The 22,331-nt window shown below is 48.2% G+C and overlaps 1 protein-coding gene across 1 annotated transcript in view; it reads right to left on the bottom strand.

Moving 5' to 3' along the window:
- The window catches only part of CIZ1 (CDKN1A interacting zinc finger protein 1), a 75,762-nt gene that overhangs the window by 33,113 nt on the left and 20,318 nt on the right, over positions 1 to 22,331 (bottom strand). Inside the window, exons 2-6 of the mRNA XM_077478767.1 lie at positions 19,068 to 19,229; positions 18,874 to 18,995; positions 17,485 to 17,651; positions 17,020 to 17,152; positions 50 to 116 (exon numbers count right to left, since the gene is read on the bottom strand). Coding sequence (XP_077334893.1) covers positions 50 to 116; positions 17,020 to 17,152; positions 17,485 to 17,651; positions 18,874 to 18,995; positions 19,068 to 19,216 — 638 coding nt within the window. The 5' untranslated portion in view covers positions 19,217 to 19,229. The remainder of the gene's footprint in view (positions 1 to 49; positions 117 to 17,019; positions 17,153 to 17,484; positions 17,652 to 18,873; positions 18,996 to 19,067; positions 19,230 to 22,331) is intronic.

Raw genomic sequence — 22,331 nt, 5'->3', positions numbered from 1 at the left:
CAAGACAATGGAGGGGAGTTAGTACATTTTGGTGAGCTTTTTTAGTTACCTCCTTGCTCTCTTGGCCAAAGGTTCAAGGGGGTCGGTAATGCTGCATTCAGTTAGATTTTCGGCCTCTGCAATGCAAAGTTTGTGAAAGTCCACAGGATGCAAGAGATTAAAGAAGTACATTAGTTACCAAAAAAAAAAAAAAAAGACAGTGGGTAAGGAAACAATGGAAACGAGAGATTTCCTAAAAAGAGCAGTAACCAAAAAAACAAAACAAAAAACAAAAACAAACACTCATTATCTGGAATAAACTTTCAAAGCATCCTAATGTGAACTTTCACAATTGGCCATGATCCTCCCCTTTAATTACAAGGCAAATGTCCTGGCTGGCTAGTCTTCCTACTGGACACCAGGGTGGACAACATTTTTTTTTATTTAAATTTAAAAAAGGTTTTATTTTTAATGACAATTTTAATAAAATGCTATTGCAGTAAAAAAAAAAAAAAAAAAAAAAAAAAAAATCTAAAGATAGAATTCAATAAAACTGTGCTAAAAATCAACCTCCTATTACTGTGGCACAATAGTGATACTGCACGTCTCAAAATTACAAATTATATGCTGAAAATAAAATAGGATTTTTGTACTTTTGAAAATCCTTTTCTCTAAAGTTCATTGATGGACGAAGCTCCAGTAATCTTGACCGTAGGTTATTACGCCACCTTCAGAAGAGGACTAGGAAGAACATGTAATACATGTGAAAAAACAGAACTTTACAATTCCACCCAGGGGGTGGCTCCTCTGGCAATAGCCCCTCAGTACGTCAACAAGCAATATAATGTAAACCAAAAAGAGGGGAGGGTGCTGTGTCCGTCAATGAACTTCTGAGAAAAGGATTTTACGGCGAGTACAAAAATCCTATTTTCTCTTTCGTTCATGGACGGACACAGCTCCAGTAATCTTGACCGTAGGGACGTCCCCAAGCAGTGTCATAACGAGGGGTGGGAACAGCAAGATAACTTCACCCACCACCAGAGGTTCTCCCTAGCGGGGGCGGGGGGGAGTCACCATCTGAACCAACCACATCAGAACTTAAGGTCAACATATGCATCAGAGTGCATTAACATTCAAAAAAGGCAACTTTCTCTTAACAGAAACACGAGTGTATAACTGCAACATTACATGGCCGCCTGCAAAACTTTGCGGCCAAAGCATGCATCAGAAGATGCACTTACATCCACTTTGTAAAATTTTTGTAAAAAAGGGTGAATGGACCACCAAGTCACCGCCTTACACACTTGAGCGACTGGCGCTTGATGTTGGAAGGTTGCGGACGCAACACCACCTTATCCTTGTGTGTAACAAGATAGGGCGACTTGCAAGACAAGGCTGTCCGTTTCCGAAACCCTCCTGGCTGATGTGATGGCCACTAGGAAGACCACTTTCTAGGAAAGTGTTAAAGGGATTTCCCTGATGTTCTCAAAAGCTTAATGCTTAAGGCCACTTTCTGGTCCACTCCTCGCTGTAGGAACTGCAGGATCCTGGAAATGGAATAGGTGCGCGGACGCCACCCCATCTCCGCACACATGATATAAGCCTTCCATGTACGATAGTATATCTTCCGAGAAGAAGATTTCCATGCCCTTAACATAGTGGAAATCACTGAGTCAGACAGACCTCAGTTCCTTAGCACCTGGCTTTCAATAGCCATGCCGTTAAAACCAGCGATGGTAAAGCAGGATGGAGAATCGGGCCTCGTGACAGAAGGTCTTCTCACATCAGTAACCGCCAAGGAGCGTCTGCCACCAGGCGTACTAGGTCTGCGTACCAAGGACGTGAGGCCAATCAGTATCACCAGAATCCCCTCTGCAGAGCAGACATGGTAACAGGGCGGAGGAAAGGCGTAAAGCAGCTGGAAACTGCTCCCATGGAGCCACCAACGCCCTGATGTGTCTGCCCAAGGAGCTCTTGTCCTGGACACGAACCTCCACACCTTTCGATTGAGCAGAGAGGCCAGGAGATTCACATCTGGTGTGCCCCACTGCAGGCAAAGAAGCCTGAACACATCCGAATGCAATGACTACTCTCCTGGGTCCAGCATCTGGCGACTTAGATAGTCCGTCTGCCAGTTTTCTACTCCCGTGATGTATATGGCCGACAGGGCCAGTACGTGCCGCTCTGCCCACCGAAGGATGTGAGGGACCTCCCATGCTGCAGCCAAGCTTCTTGTTCCTTTGTTCCTCCTTGATGGTTGACATATGCCACTGCCTTGGCGTTGTCTGACTGGATCCTGATCGGACATCCTCAGTCTCATCGACCATGTGGAGAGGCATAGCTCGATTACGTGAAGTTTGAGCACATTGATCGGCAACTGGGATTCCTCCCTCGACCAAAGGCCCTGGGTCGACTGTACTCTCAGCACTCCACCCCAGCCGGTCAGGCTGCGGTCCCTTGCAATCACTGTCCAATGAAGGAGGTAGGATCTTCCCACACCAAAGGGCCGGAGATGTCAGCCACCAGAGAGTCCCTGGCTAACTGGCTCACCTGAATCTGTCGATCCAGTGATAAACTGAGATTTGTCCCATTTTGCCAATATTTCCTTCTGCAAGACTCTGGTGTGAAGTTGGGCGTACGGTACCTCGAAGAAGGCCCCCCATGAGGCCCAGGACTCGCATGCAGAATTGCAGTGACGACCACCTGCAGTTCATCAACAGCTTCACCGCAGCTCTGAGTCTGCAGTTTGTGGAAGAGTGTTTCTCCCTTCAGACAGAGTCCAGCAGTAAGCCTAGGTACTCCAGGTGTTGAGTCGGCAAGAACCAACTTTTTGAGGTTCAACACCCACCCAAATTCATGCAGGGTTTGCATGGTGATCGCCACATCCTCCCTTAATTCTGAGGTGGAAGCTGCTCTCAGAAGGAGATCATCTAGGTAACACCCAATTGCGATCCCACATTTTCAACACCAAAATTGGAGCCAATACCTTGGTAAAGACTCGGGGTGCTGAAGCCAAGCCAAAGGGGAGAGCCACAAACTGATAGTGGTCTTCCCACACTGCAAATCACAGAAACCTGATGCCTGAGGACTATGGGTATATGCAAGTACACGTCCTGGATGTCCAAAGACGCCAGGGAGTCCCCCTGATGGAGAGCAACTGCAGAGCGAACGTATTCCATTCTGAACCTCTGTACTTTTACAAAGCGATTGAGGGCTTTCAGGTCCAAGATTGGACGTACCTCTTCTTTTTTGGGGACTACAGATTGTAATAGAACCCCTGAAACCTTGCCGTTTCTGGAACAGGCACTATCACCCCGCGGCTTAGCAGGTCCCCTACTGCCCCACACAGCGAGCGAGGAGTAAGGGTATTCTGTTGGAACTGGGAGCGTTTTGCTGAAGTCCCAGGCGGACAAAAAAGCTTCTTGAGCGGAAAACGAGGGTGCTTGCCTGCGGCATGGCACCTTACTGGACTGTGGGAGCAAGGTGCTCTTCCTACCATGACATTCTTAATGTCATCCAGCGAGGCTCTAAATAGCTGCTCACCAAGGAAGGGTAGATCCGTCAAGGCTTTTTTAGATGCCTGGTTCGCAGACCAGCATTTCAGCCAAATCAGGCGCCGCAGCACCACTGCTGAAACTGATGCCCTGGAGAGCAAGGGAAGCGTACCCAGGGCTGTGTCACAAACGTATTCAAGGCCGTGCACTAAATGGTCTGTTAGTTCTACGCAGACAGGAGAGGCCTGCTGATTCTCTAATTCACGGTGCAATAGTTTTGCCCACTCAGTAAATGTCTGCGACACTAATGCCGTGGCTAGTACTGGTGGTATCGCTGACCCCACTACCGTAAACAAGGAGCGGGCCACTGCCTCGGCCTACCTGTCGGTAGGGTCCTTGAATGCAGGAGTCCCTTCTACCGGGATCGTGATTACTTTATTTAACCTGGGATACTGGGGGGGTCCATGACGGGGGAGCCAACCATTTCTTAAGAAGGTTCTCCTCAAAGGTGTAATGCACCGCCATTCTTTGGGACCGAAAAGGTCCGTTGTGGGCTTCCCCATTCCTTGCATGTGAACTTATCAAAATAAGTCAGATACAGAAACACTTTAGGTGTATGGGCTGGCTTACTGGACCCAAAAGGGGCCACTACTTCAGCAAAGGATCCTGCTGTATCCTGAATTTTCAGGGTATCACGCACAGCTGTCATCAGTGCTCCAACTAGCGCTTTGTCTTGTGGACCCGGAATAATCCTCACTGTCCGATCAGTCCTGGTCAGTGTCCTCTGACACATCGGAGCAGGGGACGTTTTTTTTACCACCTTTGAGCCCGCACACCGCCTCCACCCTGTCAGCAAACATTTCAAGGACCTCCGACATTTCAAGGACCTCCAAAGACACTGCACTGTTTGCAGACGAGCCGGTTGCAATTGCAGGGAGGTCTCGGGAAGAAACACCAGTTTCTGATGCCATGCTGACCCATCCTGTCTGCCACCCTTGGGGACTTCGGACAAGGTGCTCAATCCCACCCTCCTGGCTGCTGCAAACTGAGGGGCCCCCACCGCAGGACTCACCACCCTGACCAAGCGCTGCGCCGTGCTGTTAAAGGTGCCTGTGTCCAGAGCAAAAAAAACAAAAACAAAAAAACCCATGCGTGCTGTTCTTAGGTACAGGAACCAGCACTGAGGAGAAAAAACACGCTGAGGCTACAAAAAAAAAAATGGCTGCCGGGCACCCTGTATAGAGAAAAATCACAGGGAAAATGGCCGACAACTGTACACAGTGAATGAACACAGATAACGTTGTCAGACAGCACTATGGCGGCAGCACATACAGGGCCCACAGACAGCTCAGGGACAGACAGCCAGCGCAGCCCCCAGACAAGGATCAGAGGCCCGTGGAGGACCCCTGGCTCAGGTACACACACACACCACTCAGCAGGGGGGGGGGGGAGAATAAAGTAGGGACAGGGAGAGAAGGGAGGAGAGGGACCCCCTAATCGACCTCCCGGGGAATGCCCAGCTGCTCGGTGGGACAGCTGCTCCATCCCACAGAGGCAGGAAGAGCTGTACTTACCATCCAGACGAGCTGTGGACATTCCATCACAGACCCACACCCAAGCAGTAAGGGGTGGCTGCTGGCCACGGCACACTGTGACAAAGGCATCTGTAGTCTGGTCATATGTGTGCCCCGGAGCATTGCGCTCACCAGCCGAGCCTGAGGGGCATGTCGTGGCTGACCCAGCATATAGCTAGGGTCTGCACGCGTTCGATGGCCAGGCTGGGGAGACTACAAGGATCTATATTATCCAGCCTGTCACCCAGCCGGCTGTTGATAGCAGATCACAGGATCTTAAAATCTTGCGCAAAAAGGCGAAATCCAGAAAACAAAAATCCCCAGGACCAAAGGGTCCCGGCAGGGAGCCTAGGTCCTTCACCAAGCAGAAAAACTGAGCTGTAGGAAGTAGGCTGAGGGGTTATTACCAGAGGGACCACCCCCTGGGGTCAGAATTGTAAAGTTCTGTTTTTTCACATGTATTACATGTTCTGCCTAGTCTTCTCCTGAAGGTGGTGTAATAACTTACAGTCAAGATTACTGGAGCTGTGTCCGTCAACGAAAGAGGGAAAAAAAAAAAAAAAAAAAAAAAAGTCTGATAAATGACTCTTGTGTAAACAATATTCAGACACCACCAGCCACAGAAAGGAGCCTAGTGACGACATCTACGGTGTTTTAACATACTAAATGTGGAGTGAGGAGGTAGTTGCTACATGCAAATGATCATTTTATACGCGCCGTTTGGTTTAAACAAATGTACGTGAAATAACCCCGTATTTCAGATTAACATTATCAAACATTGCGCAATGATTTCTTTTTCTACTTTTATTTGAGAACCATCCCACACTGAGTACCTTAGAGAAAATAGAAACAAGTCAACTGGACACTGATTTATGGACCGATTTTAATGAAAAACAGAACACGCCTTTTGCCTTAGGTGAACAGGCTCTCCATACTCAGGTGGCGTCTGAATATTGTTTACACAGGAGTAATTTATCAGACATTTTTTTCTGCATAGAATTTGTAATTTTGAGATGTGCAATATCACTATTGTGCCACAGTAATAGGGGGTTGATTATAGTGCACTGTTTGCAGCTGGAATAATTTAATAATCTGTTATCACCATATTTATTCGTATTAGCTCTTAAGTATATTTATTATATTTAAAAGGATAGTTTTCTAAGATACATTAATAATTTAGTTTATTCAGCATGAAATGGAGCTCATGTAGCATGAGGCTGTATTTTCTGCAATATTTAAATTTTTTGATAAACTCATGCAATGAATCTAAGCTCTACAAGCTGAGATAACATGCACTGCATTGATGCATTCACACAATTTCACAGTAACCATGAGATAAACCAAAGTTCAGGAATATTCCTTTATCCCATTGTTTTGAAAGTCTATGTACACTACAAACTATTATTGAATCACTTCTGATATTGCGGTTTTACTAACCTGACAGCTTATTCTAAATAGGAAACCTTCATTTTGTTTGCAAATATTAAAGATTTTAACTACCAGCAAGAAGTCCTTACATTTAAAGAGCACCTGTCATTTCAGATCTATCATGACAGCGCCTGTTAGCGGGCATCCACTCCCCTGCTGCCACCATGTCCCTCACCTTGTTGTGTCACTGCCGCATCACCCGCCGTCCCATTAATGTGAATGGGACCGTCGGTGAGTCAACAGTTGCCCTTTTAAAAATTATGGATTTAAATCAAGCGTTTTTAACTAGGGTTTTAAATCAAATCCACCCTGCTGGGCACATAGGCTGTGGCCATGTTAATTTCTATAGATGGGCAACACTAATTTCGGCCTCCAGCCAATCACAGTGCACTTATGGGAATGAATGGGGCAACAGTGTGTGTGCGCGCAGTAAAACAAAAAACAAAAAAACATGGGGCATTAACCTTGCAAAAGCTATGTTGCACTGAGCAAAATCTCCTGTTGGTTCCAGGGATTTCACTGGGCAGGTATTTTACCAGGCATGGCTGCACTGAGGGGAGCAAGGATTATTATTGAAGCTGGGTCAGCAACCAGTAGATCACAGCCAGGTGACTAGCAGATCGCAGATTGCGTTTGCTGAACCGACATCCCGAAACATTAAAGAGTGGAGTGCAATGCAGAGGGACTACTTGTAAAGTTGGAGCTGTAGTAGGGAGCAAGAGCCACATAAGCCAATACCACCTCTGTATTGCTGGCTCCTGTCCATGCGGAGAGATATGTTGCTTCCTTACCACCTGATTTAAACCCATACGTGACTACAAAATGGTAGTTAGGCAATTAGAGGTTTAAAGAGGTGACACTGTGCCTGGTAATCTTTAACTTCTGATATGTTGTTCAGATAGATCTTCACCTCTTTAAGGTTGCCTAACCCTGTACTAAAAAAGGTACAGTTTATTTTTTGTTATTTGGAGTTTGTTCTTTGTACAACTGTTTTCTGTCCATTTACTACAGGTTCACTTGTAATGGTTACCACGGGCAACTTGTTAAAATAATTGGTTGAGGGGCGTGGCCTGGACATGGCCGAGTGAGGAGGTGTTTTACCTGAGCTCCTGGCCACCCTGCACCCACCTTGGCAATACCACACTAATTCACCGGACATGCCATCTTCTAAGAAGCGGGCAAGCCAGCGGATGAGACACGGGACTACCCTGGCCACCGACAACCAGGCTATCGGAGACCTACAGAGACTTTTTAGCCGCTCGGGCCAGAGCGCCTCGGGATCCAAGATGGCGGAGCCTCGTGGCACGAGCTCCCCAGTCCCGACACAGGCGGACGTTCTGGCAGCCTCTGAGGGTTCACAAAGCCCGACTTTATATCCGAGCTCCCCGGCGGCCCCATCGGCGGACCCGGGTGGATCTCCTCACCTGCCGCTGCTTTACCGCACTGACCCGGAGTTAAAGGCCATCCTGCAAGCCCTCCCGACGAAAAACGGACATTGAGACCATTGTTGGGAGAGTGGAGGCCGCCCATAGAAAGGAGATCGCCGCGATTCGCCAGGAGGTTCATTCCCTAGGCACACGCCTCACAACGGAGGAACTGTCGGTGACTTCCTTAGAGCGGAGAGTCTCCGCGCTTGAGTCCCAACATGGAGCTCACTCCCTAGCAGCGGTGGAACTGCAGCTCCGTATGGAGGAGATCGAGGACCGGAGCCGCCGGAATAATTTGCGGCTCCGCGGCCTCCCGGAGGCTACCGGCCCCGCGGATCTCCTAGCCACGGTCACCGCAATTTTTCGGCAAGTGGCGGGTGAGCAGCTACCGGAACGGTTCGAGATCGACAGAGTGCACAGAACCCTGGGCCCAAGACCGTCTGATCCAGCTCGGCCAAGAGATGTCCTCTGTCGCATGCACCACTACACCCACAAGGAGATTGTTGCCCGAAGGTCATGGGAAACGGGTGAAGTGGACTTCGACGGGGCCAGTGTGAAGATCCTCCCTGATGTTTCCAGACCGACTCTACACCGCCGAGCCCTTCTCAAGCCCCTCCTGGATCTGGCCAGGCGCTGTAATGCTACCTATCGCTGGGGCTATCCTCTCTCTGCCACCTTCACCAGAAATCAGAGATCTTTTCTGCTGAAATCGCCGGAGGCTCTTCCAGAGTTGTTCACCTTCCTGGATACGGATCCGATTGCTGTGCCCAATTGGCTGGCCTACATACCGCGGTCGCAGGGCCGCCCAACTACCTCGGGAATGCCCATGCCGCGGCCGCAGAGACGGCAGAGAGAGGGCCGTCGTCCGCGAACCCTCTCCCGCGAAAACGATCGGGAAGGATAGGTGATAGTAACTGATTTGCCTGACATCCCTTTGGCATCGCCTTGCGCGTCGCCCCCCCCTCTCCCCCCCCCCCCTTTTTATTTTTTTATTTTGTTTTTGTTTTTTAACTGCTGCTGTTCTGGTCTTTTCCTCCACCCCGAGGCGCCCAGGCCCCGAGATCATCGCCTGCTGCTCTCTGCAAAGGAGTCTTTCTGACATAATGGAAGAACACCCCCCCCCCTTTGCTGTGGCGCTTGAGCGATCTAGACATTTTCTACACTGCAGCCAGCGGTGCTCGCTACTTGCCAGGTCCCCTCCTTCTCGGCCCCCCAGCTTCAACCCTATTACGGGGTCACACCGGAAGCCCCCTGCTTCTATTCGGAGCCCCCCGCCAGCTGGATACCAACAGTGATGTCTGGGTAGCCTACGGGCTTGCCCGCTGGCACGACTACCCATCCTCCCGCCGATGCTGCTGCCTTTCTGCACGGACAGGTACTTTCTTTATTCCCTTTATTTAATCTTTTTTTTCTTCCTCCTTGCCTGTGGGGGGTTGCCCTCAGTTCCCCAGCGGTGCACTGTTGCCTAGCAAGGAGAGAAATCTGTCACTTCTACTATGGAGCTCCTGCCTGGTGGGGGTCATTGACCTGTCCTGCTGGGGTTAGGTCTAGACGTGCTGTTCCTTTGGAGACTTTGGGGTTTTATGTGGGGTGTCCCCATGAGAGGCATGGTCTGTAGGGATTCGGTTGTTAGTTCCCTTCCCTACTTTTGGGGCGAACCGCTCTGTGTTACCAGGGATGGGAGACCAGCCCCTGGCTGATGTATTCGTACTCTGTGGCCTCCACGTTCGACGCAGCAGGAGACTGTCGGGTGGGATCCCCTCTCGCCCGCTTAGGCTATTTTACCACTTCATTATGCTGTTCACCCCCCCTCAGGGGTTGTTCCTGGATGATGATACAGTTCTTTAAACGCGGCAGAGGGACCCCATGGCTCATTTATGTTTTGTTTTTTGTTTTTTTGGGGGGGGGGGGGTTTATATGATGTGCTTAATATGATGACTGCCAGGTTTCTGTTCGATGTGCTGTAGCGGTGCTACGGCTGGGTTTCTGTACATATGTCTAGGCCCAGGTTTCCTAGTAGTGGTATTAACCATACCTCCTGTTATATAGGTTGATATGCCTGCTTCTTTACTGTTATATTTTCTGTTACTGTTTATTATTTGTTATGTCTGTTTTTCTTTTACATTTGCCGAGGTGGGTGGCGGGCCCGGGACCTCGTCGCTGGTTCCCTGCCTACCCACGCCCCACATAGGCCATTGTGTACCCCCGGTGCTCCGGGTTCGTGCACTCCGAAGACTAAGTCTTCCCCTTAGCTGACCCCTACCTTTTCCCCGTGGTGTCTGGGGAGTAGGAAGCTTCCGCTCCCCTGTCACCGTCCCCTTTCCCCCTCCTCCCTCTCTTCTCCTCTTTTTTCTCTCCTCTACAGCTCTCTTCTTGCCTGCCCCCTTTGGGTGCCTATACTGCTTTTACACACCCCCCCTTCTGAGACATGGCGGTGGCCTCCATCACGGTAGCTTCTCTGAATGCTAAGGGATTGAACACCCCCGAGAAGAGACGCATGCTTCTCCACGACCTTAAGAACTCCCGTGCGGACATAGCCTTCATCCAAGAGACACATTTTAGGAATGACAAGCTCCCACTGCTCCAGAATAGGCATTACTCCAAGGTCTATCATTCCACTAACCCTCTCTCTAAATCCAAAGGTGTGTCAATTCTGATCTCCAGCAGATTACCTTGGCAGTGTCAGGTGGTTACGGCTGACCCTGCTGGGCGGTTTCTATTTTTAGTGGGACTGATTGGGGACGTGCAATTTACCTTAGCCTCACTTTATTCCCCCAATGACCACCAAGATAGTTTCATCAGCCGCACCTTAGACAAATTGATGGATGTTAAGACGGGCCAATTAATCCTAGGTGGCGACCTTAATGTCCCATTGTCCCCCACATCAGACACCTCTTCCGGTCACTCCTCTATCTCATCTACCTGCAGGAAGCGCATAACACAAATTTTACATGACACCCAATTGATGGACATATGGCGGCTTCAACACCCTGGTGAGAGGGATTACACCTTCTATTCCGCCCCCCATAAGGTTTATTCCAGGATTGACCTCTTCCTGATCCCGCACGACCAACTCCACTTGGTCTCCTCTACCTCCTTGGGTCGGATTACTTTGTCGGATCATGCCCCCATCTATTTAACCTATACCCTTAGCGACCACCCCTCGCCCCGATCCCTCTTTTGGCGGTTAAACGAAAGCCTCCTGCAAACTCCTGAAGTTCTCGCGGATGTGACTAGGGAACTTAACCTGTACTTTCGGGACAATGACACGCAGGGCTGTGACCCCAGGATACTCTGGGAAGCCCACAAGACGGTGATCCGAGGGACTCTTATTAAACACGGAGCCGCCATTAAAAAAAGAAGTGCACACATTGCCCTCTTACTTACCAAGCTAGCCTCTGTAGAATCCAAACATAAACATGCCCCTACACAGCCCTTGGAAGCGGAACTTCTCACTCTTCGCACGCAAATAACCGAAGCGCTTCAATACAAGGCCAAAGCGGCGATACAGTTTTCCCGTCGATTATCATACGAAACGGGAGATAAATGCGGGAAGACGCTGGCCAAATCGGTCAAAGCTATCAAATCGGCGTCCTTTATCCCCCACGTGATCAACACGCAGGGTCAGCGGGTCTCCACCCCGCAACAAATCGCCACGACTTTTGGCGATTTCTACTCCGGCCTATATAACCTGCCGAGCCCCTCCCACAATCAATCGCAGATAGACCAGTATATTGCCGACTCTCAGCTCCCCTCGCTCCCATCAGAATCACGGGTTCTATTGGAAAAACCGATAACTTTAGAAGAGCTACAAATGGCAGTGACTGCTATGAAGGCAGATAAGGCCCCGGGCCCAGACGGCTTCACCGCCCAATACTATAAGGCTCTATTCCCGATACTGGGTCCACGTCTGGTGTCTCTCTTTAATGCACTAGGAGCTGGAGCCGACTTTCCGCGGGACACTTTGAGAGCCCATATTTCTCTGATCCCTAAGGAAGGGAAGGACCCAAACCAGTGTGGCAGCTATAGACCGATCTCCCTGTTGAATTTAGATTTAAAACTGTTTTCCAAAATACTTGCCTCCAGACTAGCACACCATCTCCAGACCCTTGTACATTTGGATCAGGTGGGGTTCATACCCCATAGAGAAGCAAGAGATAATACTATAAAGGTCTTGAATCTACTCCATGCCGCGCATTCCCGCAAAATCCCATGTCTTTTAGTTAACACTGATGCCGAAAAGGCATTTGACAGGGTCAATTGGAATGATATGTTTTCTGTTCTCCGCCACATTGGCCTGGGCGAAAAGATGAGATGAATCACTAGCATCTATTCGTCCCCCCTCGGCTCAAGTCAAGGCAAATGGAGTCCTCTCGAGTCCTTTCCCTATTGGGAATGGGACGAGACAGGGCTGCCCCCTGTCCCCTTTACTCTTCGCCCTGTCCCTTGAACCGTTCCTTTGCACCGTTAGACTTAACCCAGATATCTCAGGGCTCCAGTTTGGCAACTCGCACTGTAAAATTTCTGCATACGCAGACGACCTCATGTTCTCCCTGACGAATCCCACAATCTCCTTGCCGAATCCTCTTAACGAGTTTAAGCATTATGGGGCTCTCTCTCACCTGAAAATCAATTTCACTAAATCGGAAGCCATGGGAATAGCGATCCCTTCCCAGACCTTGTCCGACTTGCAGGCCGGGTTTAGCTTCAGATGGACCGACACCGCCCTAACATATCTAGGCACAAAAATCCCAGCTGACATTTCCCGGACGTTTGAACTTAACTTCCCGCCACTACTGACCAAAACCCGACTGCTCCTAGAGAAATGGCATGGAGGTCTCCACTCCTGGTTCGGAAGGTGTAACCTCCTTAAAATGGAGCATCCTACCCAAATTTATTTACCTCATCCAAGCATTACCCATACATATACCCCCATTTTTTTTTAAGCAAGTACAATCTCTTTTCACCAGATTTGTCTATGCGCATAAAAAACCTAGGCTGCGCCACTCACAACTGATACTTCCCAAACAGTGGGGTGGTCTCGCACTTCCTGACATACGCTCCTACTACCTGGCTTCTCATCTTGGGCGGATACTTGACTGGAGGCGAAATAGTGCCTCTAAACTCTGGATCCATATAGAACAGTCCCAGGTCCGCATACCCTTACGCGGAGCACTGTGGTGCTACAAAGACCTCCCGACAGATATGAAGACACACCCCCTGATAGGGACGACATTGAAACATAGCCACCACGCCACTGCTCAAAAGTTCCTTCGGTCAAATATGTCCCTCTTACTTCCAATCCTGGGTCACCCAAAGTTCGAACCGGGTCTACGCTGCGTTGAGTACGCACCCCTTAGAGAAGCTGGCCACGATTATGCGGCTAAATTTATGACCGAGGGACGCTGGCCTTCGATTTCCGAACTCTCTGAACCGTCAGGTATGTATCGACTCCCCTTCTGGAAGGCCTTACCACTGCATCATTTCCTTCATTCTCTGTCGCGTCCCCGGGACTTCACGCAAACTTTAACCCCATTTGAGGCTTTATGCTCAGGCACAGACCCGTTGACACACGTCCTCTCACAGACATACGCGTTGTTATCCACACCGCGGAATCCCCCGCGCTTACCCTGTCTGTCTAAATGGGAGGGTGACCTTAATTGTACGTTCTCGGAAACGCAATCTCAACGCATTATTACTCTAGCCCTTAGGTCCTCTCCCTGTACTAAGATTCAGGAAACAAACTTTAAGGTACTTAACCGCTGGTATCTGACCCCCTCACGATTGAACAGGTGCTTCCCTTTCCTCGTCGGACCAGTGTTGGCGGTGTGAGGAGGAAAGAGGTACCCTGCTCCATGTTTTCTGGTCCTAGGGCGAGGTTCGCCGCATCACCCAGAAATTTACGGAGCATGCTGTCCCGGAAGAGGCGGCCTTTTTTCTGCTTCATCATTCTACAACCCCCATTAAAAGATACAGGAGATCACTGATCTGCCACCTCCTCAATGCAGCTAAAGCATGTATTCCTCTTCACTGGAAACAGCGTTCTCCCCCGACTGTGGCACATTGGCTGCGGAAAGTGGAAGAAGTACGCAAACTAGAAGATTTAATCCTCACGGCCCAACATAAACAGGAGGTCTTTAAGAAGACCTGGGATATATGGTGTATGTTTATATTTTCAGACGAAGGTCAACGCCTGTTGACGACCTGACCCTACCACATCATCCCTGCAGGGTTGGTATCTCAGGCCACCGCCATGTCCACGCACATCTGCTTGACTCTCCCTAGCCCGCCTTCTCTACTTTCTCACCCCCCCCCCCCCTTTTTTTTTCTTTTCTTTTTTTCTTGATTCTTCTTCTCCCCCTCCCTCTTTCCTCTTGTCATCCCTCTTCCCTTCACTCCTTTTTGGCAGCCCTGGATGCCCCCCCTCACACTGTGCGTGGGGGGCGCAGGGGTCGACCCCCATTTCAAAATCGTCTACCTGAGCTATGACGTAGGTTGCTGTTGCTTTTGATCTGAGCAGTGACCGATCGTTTGATTGTTCTCTCATGACTTGTACACTGCTGTTATATTTGATGCCATACTGATATTTGTAGTCATAGCTCTGTATGTTTTCCTGTATGTATCATGGGGCACCGCCCCTTCTGGAGTTAAATAAATAAAGATTATAATTGAAAAAAAAAAAAAAAAATTGGTTGACTCAGTTCACTAAATCCCAAAAAGGGACAATGGCCATTATTTATTTCTGTATATTCTTTAACTTATAGCCAATATTGGTACAAGCCTGATACTTCATATAAAAAAAAAAAAAAAAAAAAAAAACACCACGAGTCTCCATGATAGAAAGAACTAAAATCTAATGAATGAAAAAGGAGTGGACCAAGGACAGCAAGACTTGAGGAAAAAGCTAGATGCTGGGCATCCTCCTGAAAGAAAATGAGGTGGGCCCTCCCATTCTGCAGCCTTTAAGGCTCGATTCACACCTATGAGATTTGCTCTACAGAACGTGTTCCATAGGAAAACATGTTAAATGGACCGTAGTGCAAATCTGCAAAATGCACTAAAACTGCATAGATGTGAATCCAGCCTAAAGCAGCGGTCATCAACCCTGTCCTCAGGGCCCAACAGGCCAGGTTTGCAAAATACCTGAAATAAATTTTCTGTGGTTGAACTGGATGGACTTGTGTCTTTTTCAACCTGAATAACTATGCAACATCACAGGTGACATTTGTTGCTGAGCGATTGCAAGGTAATACATAAAACCTGGCCTGTTAGTGGGCCCTGAGGACAGGGTTGATGACCACTGCTCTAAACACTGAAGGAAGCTTCATGTGTGCAATGAAATGAGTGTAAGCCATTTCAGAGCAGGAGAGGAGCGTGTACAACTGTACAAGACAGGATGTAAGGTTCAGGTTAAGCTAAAGAAAACACCAAACCTGTTAATACAATATCTCTTCTACCTCCACCTACAATACATTTAGGGCTCAGCTTTCCCCAATTTTGCCTGCAAGGTATCAAACATACCGGTTGCGGGTGACCGCTACTGTAGCTTGTCAATGCATAGTCCTGCCCACTGCTTTCTGGCTTGACCCAGTGCTGCTTTAACCTTTTCACTATTAGCTGCAGTGTCTGGGAGGCTGACCATGGGAGACACAAATTAAGGGGTATTTGGCTTAAAGTGGCTGTAAAGCCTCAGGGGTTTTTCACCTTAATGAATTCTATTTTTCTTTACAACTACTAGGGTTGCCCTTTTGCTCTATTCTATGCTCCCTAACTCATATCTTCAATCTCCCCTTCTCTACTGGCATATTTCCCACCCCTCTAAAACATACATTGGTCACCACCATACTTAAAGCCTTTATTGGAACCTACCACCACAACTTAAACCATCTCATTGCTCCAGTTTGAGCTAGAGATTCTAGGTACTTAGTCTACGACCATCTGAGCTTCTATTTCACGTATAAGAACCTTCATAACTTCTACATTCTGTCTTCTGCCTGCAACACTCCACTAAAACCACTTTCCAAAACTCACCATTGACCTAATAACTCTACACTCCTACTCTAAAGCCCCATACACTATCAGATTTTCTGCTGATTTTGGTCTTCAGATTTACCAAAACCATATAATATGAGGTCAAACTTTAGGCGTTTCAATTTGTATGCAATCAGGCAGGCCCTTGGACTACATGGTTTTGGTATATCTGAAGACAAAAGCAGAAGAAAATCTGATGTGTGTATGGAGCTTTATGCCCCGCACTATCAGAAATTCCGTCCGAAAAAACTTGGATGGTTTTTCCGACGGAATTCCGCTCAATCTTGCCTTGCATACACATGGTCATACAAAAGTTCTCTGAACTTCCGACCGTCAAGAACGCAGTGAAGTACAACACTACGACGAGCCGAGAAAATTTCAATGCTTCCGAGCATGCGTGAATTTTTGCGTGTCCAAATTGCATACAGAACGCATTTTCGGATTCAAACTTTTTCAGACCAAAAAAAATAGCTGCTCTAAATCTTTTGCTGGCTGGAATTCTGCCGGAAAAAGTCAGATGGAGCATACACACAGTCGCAATTTCTGACCAAAAGCTCACATCAGACTTTTGCTGGCAGAATTTCTGATCGTGTGTATGGGGCATTAGACCTTTCCGCTGGCTTTATTGCAGTAGACTACCAACCCCTCATCAGAAAAAAAAAAAACAGTTCTTTTGGCCGCCAAGATTGCTCTTTCCTGGTTGTCCACCTACGTATCTCAGAGCACCTTCAGTATCTACAATTCTTTATCTCCCATCTCTTCTGCTTTCTGCAGGGGTACCTCATAGCTCGCTCCTCAGACCTCTTTTATACTCCACTTACACCTCCTCCCTGGGTCAGCTTATGACCCTCCAGTACTCTCCACTGATAACAAATCTCTACTTCTCAGCTCCCCCCACGGAGTTTCCACATGCTTCACTAACTTACACCACTTTCTCAAAAACACTCTTTCAAGTACTGAGCTCAAATTTTCTTCCATCCCCACACCCCCTACTTTCTTGTAGGCCTACCTTTACACAGGCACTCCCCCTTATCTCTATTAAAAATGCCACTGCCAGATTTATCCACCTTACCAACTATTACTTACCTTCTGAAGTGATATTTTCATCAGCCTCAGATGCAGTAGGGGGCAGTTCAGCATTGGTTTTCTCCAAGTGGATTTCAGGAAGGGAGGAACTCTGTTCTCCATTTCTCTTTGTGTCATAGCCTTTGTAGTGGTCCTACAGGAAGAACAAATTTTGAGGTTATATAGGCAACATGTCTCCTAACAAAAAGTAAAAAAAGAGTATAAAGACGTTGAAAGAAATGCATATGCAGACAACTTCGCCAATTACTGGGATGGGCAATCTAATCTGCCAATACGGAGGCTTTAAAGAAAGAAGGGCATTGGGTCAGTTACTCAACCCACTGACCCAAGAAGTGTATGCGTACAAGAGCACCCTGGTATTCTGGTCACCCGGGATCTTTGAGGTTGCTGCAATGTTCTTACAGTGCATGAAGTAGGAAGTGTTCATTGTTGAACGTAGAGTGCCTTGACGGTTTCTTATCTCACCTTGTGATAATGTCGAGGCTGTGTGAATGGCAGTTGGGGGAAAGTCCTATTTGGAGCCTTCACAGCGACCCCCATAGGAGGAATGCCCAGAATGGAGTGCCTTGCTGCTGTGGGAAAGAAAGGCGGCATTGGAGGGGCAACCATGTTGAGACCTCGGAGATTACCTGCTAAAAGAAGAATAGATTGTCTAAGTAGGGAGCTCAGAATAATTTTAGCAATACTGTGACATCTATGAGAACATGAACAGGCTAAGATGTGAATGGATACAAGATCCGATACAGCTTTAGGCTATACGTGTATCAACTGAAAAAGCAAGAGGATCTGTTGCTCCTTATCCATCTTGCCTTCTCTCTGGATGAACACCAAACAACAAAAAAAACAAAAAAAAAACAGCATGATTGCTTTAACCATTTTACAGTAGTCACGAAACAAGGTTGTACTAGAGGGAAATTAAAAAGCTAAAAAATGCGAAGATCTATTAGACTTACAACCAAAGCTGGTTTGGCTGTACTTCTTGTGTGGTTCACCGGAGTGCAGTTCATTCTGCACACTGTGAACCTGTTTTCAGCAGACAGCAGGCTATAGCCCGCTGATGTCACTGTGCCAGTCCAGGGTCGCCAAAGATCGCAACCATGTCAGGATCCACCCACACGACTGGACCGACACCCAGCCTCAGTGAGCCATTGAGAGCCTGAGCCGGGCACTCCTACACCCTCCACAGCCTAGCACTCCAGTGAGCGTGGGGGGGAGGGGGGCAGAGCAGAGAGCTGCTGACTGACAGTCACCAGCTCTCTACTTAGCGAGCTCTGAGAACCCAGCGAACGGCAGTGTTCACTCAGTGTTGGAGCTGGTGGGGGACAGATGCAGTACCAGAACAATGCTGCATCCAGCTAGGCAAGTATGAAATCGGAAAAAAAAAAAAACTTCTATTTTAAACAGTTCTAGTTAGTTTTACCTGTGAGGACAGAAATATGTGAGCGGTCATTGCAGACTGTATACACATGTGCAATCTCCAAAGCTGCCACCCTGATCCTACACTACTCCGAGAATAACCGACCTGGAGGATTTAGGACAGGAGCTTAGATCTGACTAATGGCTGCATTCTGATTAAAGATTCGAGAGTCACCAAGTTAAGACAGGAGCAAGATGACAGCACTAAAGCCCACACACTTAAAAATAGGTCAGCTGGATTTGCAAAGGGTTACTCATTGATCTAACCCCTTATGAGCAAGGCCTAACAGTTTTATTAATTTCCTCAGGCTTCAGGGAGGAGTAGAGTGGTCCTGTTTTTCCTTGAAATATGCTGTAATAGAGAAAGGTTTCTTATAGGCAAGCAGATTTTATAGCCAAGACAAAAATTCTCAGAATTCCTAACAGGTGTAAACTCACCTTGCATTTGCTGCATTAGCAGAGCTCGCTGTATCATGGGATGAGCGTTGAGAAGCCTGGCAGGGCTGGCTTGTCGCAAGTTCAACATTTGCTGCGACTGCTGCACCTGATTTGTAATAGGCCTGTAAAAAGAAGCAGTTAGTAAGATGCCTTTAAGGGAAACCGACAGATCACAGGATCCAGAATTTCCTTACCTGGATCCAGCATGCTGGGCAGGCAAGGGGTGCTGCGGAGTGGGTGGGTGGTGTGCTGCTGGTTGTACATTGTGCTGGTGTTGTTGCTGCTGCAGAAGATGCTGGAGTTGGATCAGCTGATGGAACTGTTGTTGCTGCTGGTTGAACATGTTGGCTAACTGCCTAAGGAAAAAAATAAATAAAATAAAGCGTAATTTCAACCCTTATATATCCATACAACCCCTAAATCTATTTTTCAGTATGTTTGGCATCATGCCTCATGTTACAGTTTGCTTCAGCACATCTTTTGTGAATCAGTTTCAAAATTTCTATATCGGGAGATCCTGCCAGTAACAGTGCATCCTGTTGAAGGCTCACAACCCTAAGAATTTTTAACCATTACCTTGCAGTCAGCAGCCTTTTCAGCCTGGGGTACAAATTTCTTCAGTTTTCTTAAAGTGTATTCACTATATCTGAGCTCGCACAGTCCGCGGAACATGAAAATGCAATAGATTTAGTAAATATAAACTGCTAAATACCTTTTCTCATCAGAAGTCTTGTTATCAGTGTCTGGTAAAGTGACACTAAAAATAGGATTTTTGTACTCACCGTAAAATCCTTTTCTCTGTAATTCACCGACCGACACAGCTCCTCTCTGTAACTAAATGGGTTTGTTAGCCTGCCATTAGGAGAACTAGGCAAAAATTGTAACAATACACAGAACTTTAGTCCCGCCCCGGGGGCAGACCCTGTGCTAACAACCCTCCCTGCTCCCAGGCAGAACTCAGTACGTCAACAAGCAGTACAACTTAAGAGAAAAGGAGGGTTGGGTGTTGTGTCGGTTGGTGAATTACAGAGAAAAGGATTTTACGGTGAGTACAAAAATCCTATTTTCCCTTATATTCACCGACCGACACAGTTCCTCTCTAACTAAATGGGACGTTCCCAAGCAGTGCCAAACGAGGGGTGGGGAAAAAAACAGCATTAAAACTTCATTCACCATGGCCAGTGGGAACTAGTGAAACTAAACCCACAAAAAGACAGCAGTGTACGGAAAAACGTACCTCCATATAACCGGGCATTCTCAACAGGAGAGCTCCCCAACACCGAAAACCAGGAAAAAAAAAAAATCTCAATTGCAACTACACGGTCGCCTGCAAAACTTTGCGGCCAAAACAGGCATCAGCTGATGGACTGATGTCTACCTTGTAGAGCTTGATAAATGTACGGACGACCAGGTTTCCGCCTTACACACCTGACTGACAGACGCTTGGTGTCGGAAATCCCAAGACGTTCCGATTGTTCTTGTAGAGTGGGCCGTGCCTGGAAAGGGGGGCACCTGCCCCTTCAAGGGGTAGGCTTGGACTACAATCTGTCTGATCCACCTGGAAATGGTGGCTGACGAGACCACCATACCCTTCTTTGGACCAGCCACCGAAACAAAAACAGTGAGTCTGACTTCTGAAAGGGAGCTGTGGCAGACAAGTACACCTTCAGAGCCCTAACCACATTGAGAGCGTGAAGGGCCACCTCTTTGGGGTGCTTCGGCTTAGGACACAGCGATGGTAATACAATGTCCTCATTGATATGAAAAGCCGATACCACCTTCGGTAGAAAGGACGGTTGCTGACACAACACCACCTTATCCCTGTGGATGACCAGCTAAGGCGACTTGCATGTCAAGGCTGCCAATTCCAAAACCCTCCTGGCCGATGTGATGGCCACTAGAAAGACCACCTTTTGTGAAAGGGTCAACAAGGGAATCTCAGTACTCACAACAGGGGTCTGTGAAAAAAAAAAAAAAAAAAAAAAGGACAGCCAGGGCTTAAATTTGCCCCTTAATGGTGCTCAACGCCAATTTCTGGTCTACTCCTTGCTGAAGAAACAGCAGGATCCTGGATATCGAAAAGGAGAGCGGATGCCACCCTTTCTACTCACACATGGAGATGTAGGACCTCCAGGTACGATGGTATATCTTCTGTGAAGAAGATTTCAGTGCCTTCAGCATAGTTGGAATCACCAGGTCTGACAGACCCCGGTTCCTCAGCACCTGGCTCTCAATAGCCATGCTGTTAAAACCAGCGATGGTAAAGCAGGGTGAAAGATTGGACCTTGAGATAGGAGGTCCTCTCGCAGCAGCAGTCGCCAGGGAGCATCTGCCACCAGATGCACCAGGTCTGCGTACCAGGGCCGCTGAGGCCAATCCGGGGCAACCAAGATTACTCGAATCCCCTCGGCTTCCACTCTGCGAAGCAGACGTGGCAACAGTTTCAGTGGAGGAAAGGCGTAGATCAGCTGGTACTGATCCCACAGAGCCACCAGCGTGTCTGACGCATCTGCCCACGGATCTCTTGTCCTGGACACGAATCTCAGCACCTTCCGATTGAGACGGGAGGCCAATAGATCCACATCTTGTGTTCCCCATTTCAGGCACAGCAGCCTGAATATCTCCGGATGCAACACTCATTCTCCTGGGTCCAGCATCTGACGACTCAGATAGTCCACCTGCCAATTTTCCACCCCAGGGATGTAAATGGCTGACAGGGCCGGAACGTGTCACTCTGCCCACCGAAGTATGTGAGCGACCTCCCGAGCAGCGGCTGAGCTTTTCGTTGCCCCTTGGTGATTTATGTACGCCACAGCCGTGGTGTTGTCTGACTGTATCCTGGTCGGACGTCCTTGAAGACGCGTTGACCACGTGTGGAGGCACAGCCTGATCGGTCTCGATTCGAGCAGATTGATCGCAACCTGGATTCGTCAGTCGACCAGAGGCCCTGAGCCGACTGAATCCCCATCACTCCGCCACAGCCCAGCCTGAGAGACTGTCGTCCGTAGTGATCACCGTCCATTTCAGAGGAAGGAACGATTTTCCGGACTGAATCACTGGGGACCTCAACCACCAGATCAGAGAGTCCCTGACTGGTTCACCTGGCCCTGTCGATCCAGGGACAATGGAGATTTGTCCCATTTTGTCAAAATCTCCTTCTGCACGACTCTGGTGTGGAACTGGGCATAAGATACTGCCTCGAAGGAGGCTACCATGAGCCCCAGCTCAAAAAAACAAAAAAAAAAACAAAAACAGTACTGCCTGCAGAGACTACAAGGATAACTTAACCAGCCTGTCACCCAGCCAGCAGTTGATGAAAGATCCTGCATCAAAAAAATGGACCAAAGGGCCCACATGGTTCCTAGGTCATTCTCCTTCACTAGGCAAAATAAAACTGCCTGCCTGGGAGCAGGGAGGGTTGTTAGCACAGGGTCCGCCCCCTGGGGCGGGACTAAAGT

This window comes from Lithobates pipiens, unplaced genomic scaffold (genome assembly GCF_037356315.1).
Source record: "Lithobates pipiens isolate NorthernLeopardFrog02 unplaced genomic scaffold, aLitPip1_a1.2 Scaffold_1, whole genome shotgun sequence".
NCBI classification, from domain to species: domain Eukaryota; kingdom Metazoa; phylum Chordata; class Amphibia; order Anura; family Ranidae; genus Lithobates; species Lithobates pipiens.
The sequence above is the reverse complement of the archived record's forward strand: the minus strand, read 5'-3'. Positions and strand labels throughout refer to the sequence as shown.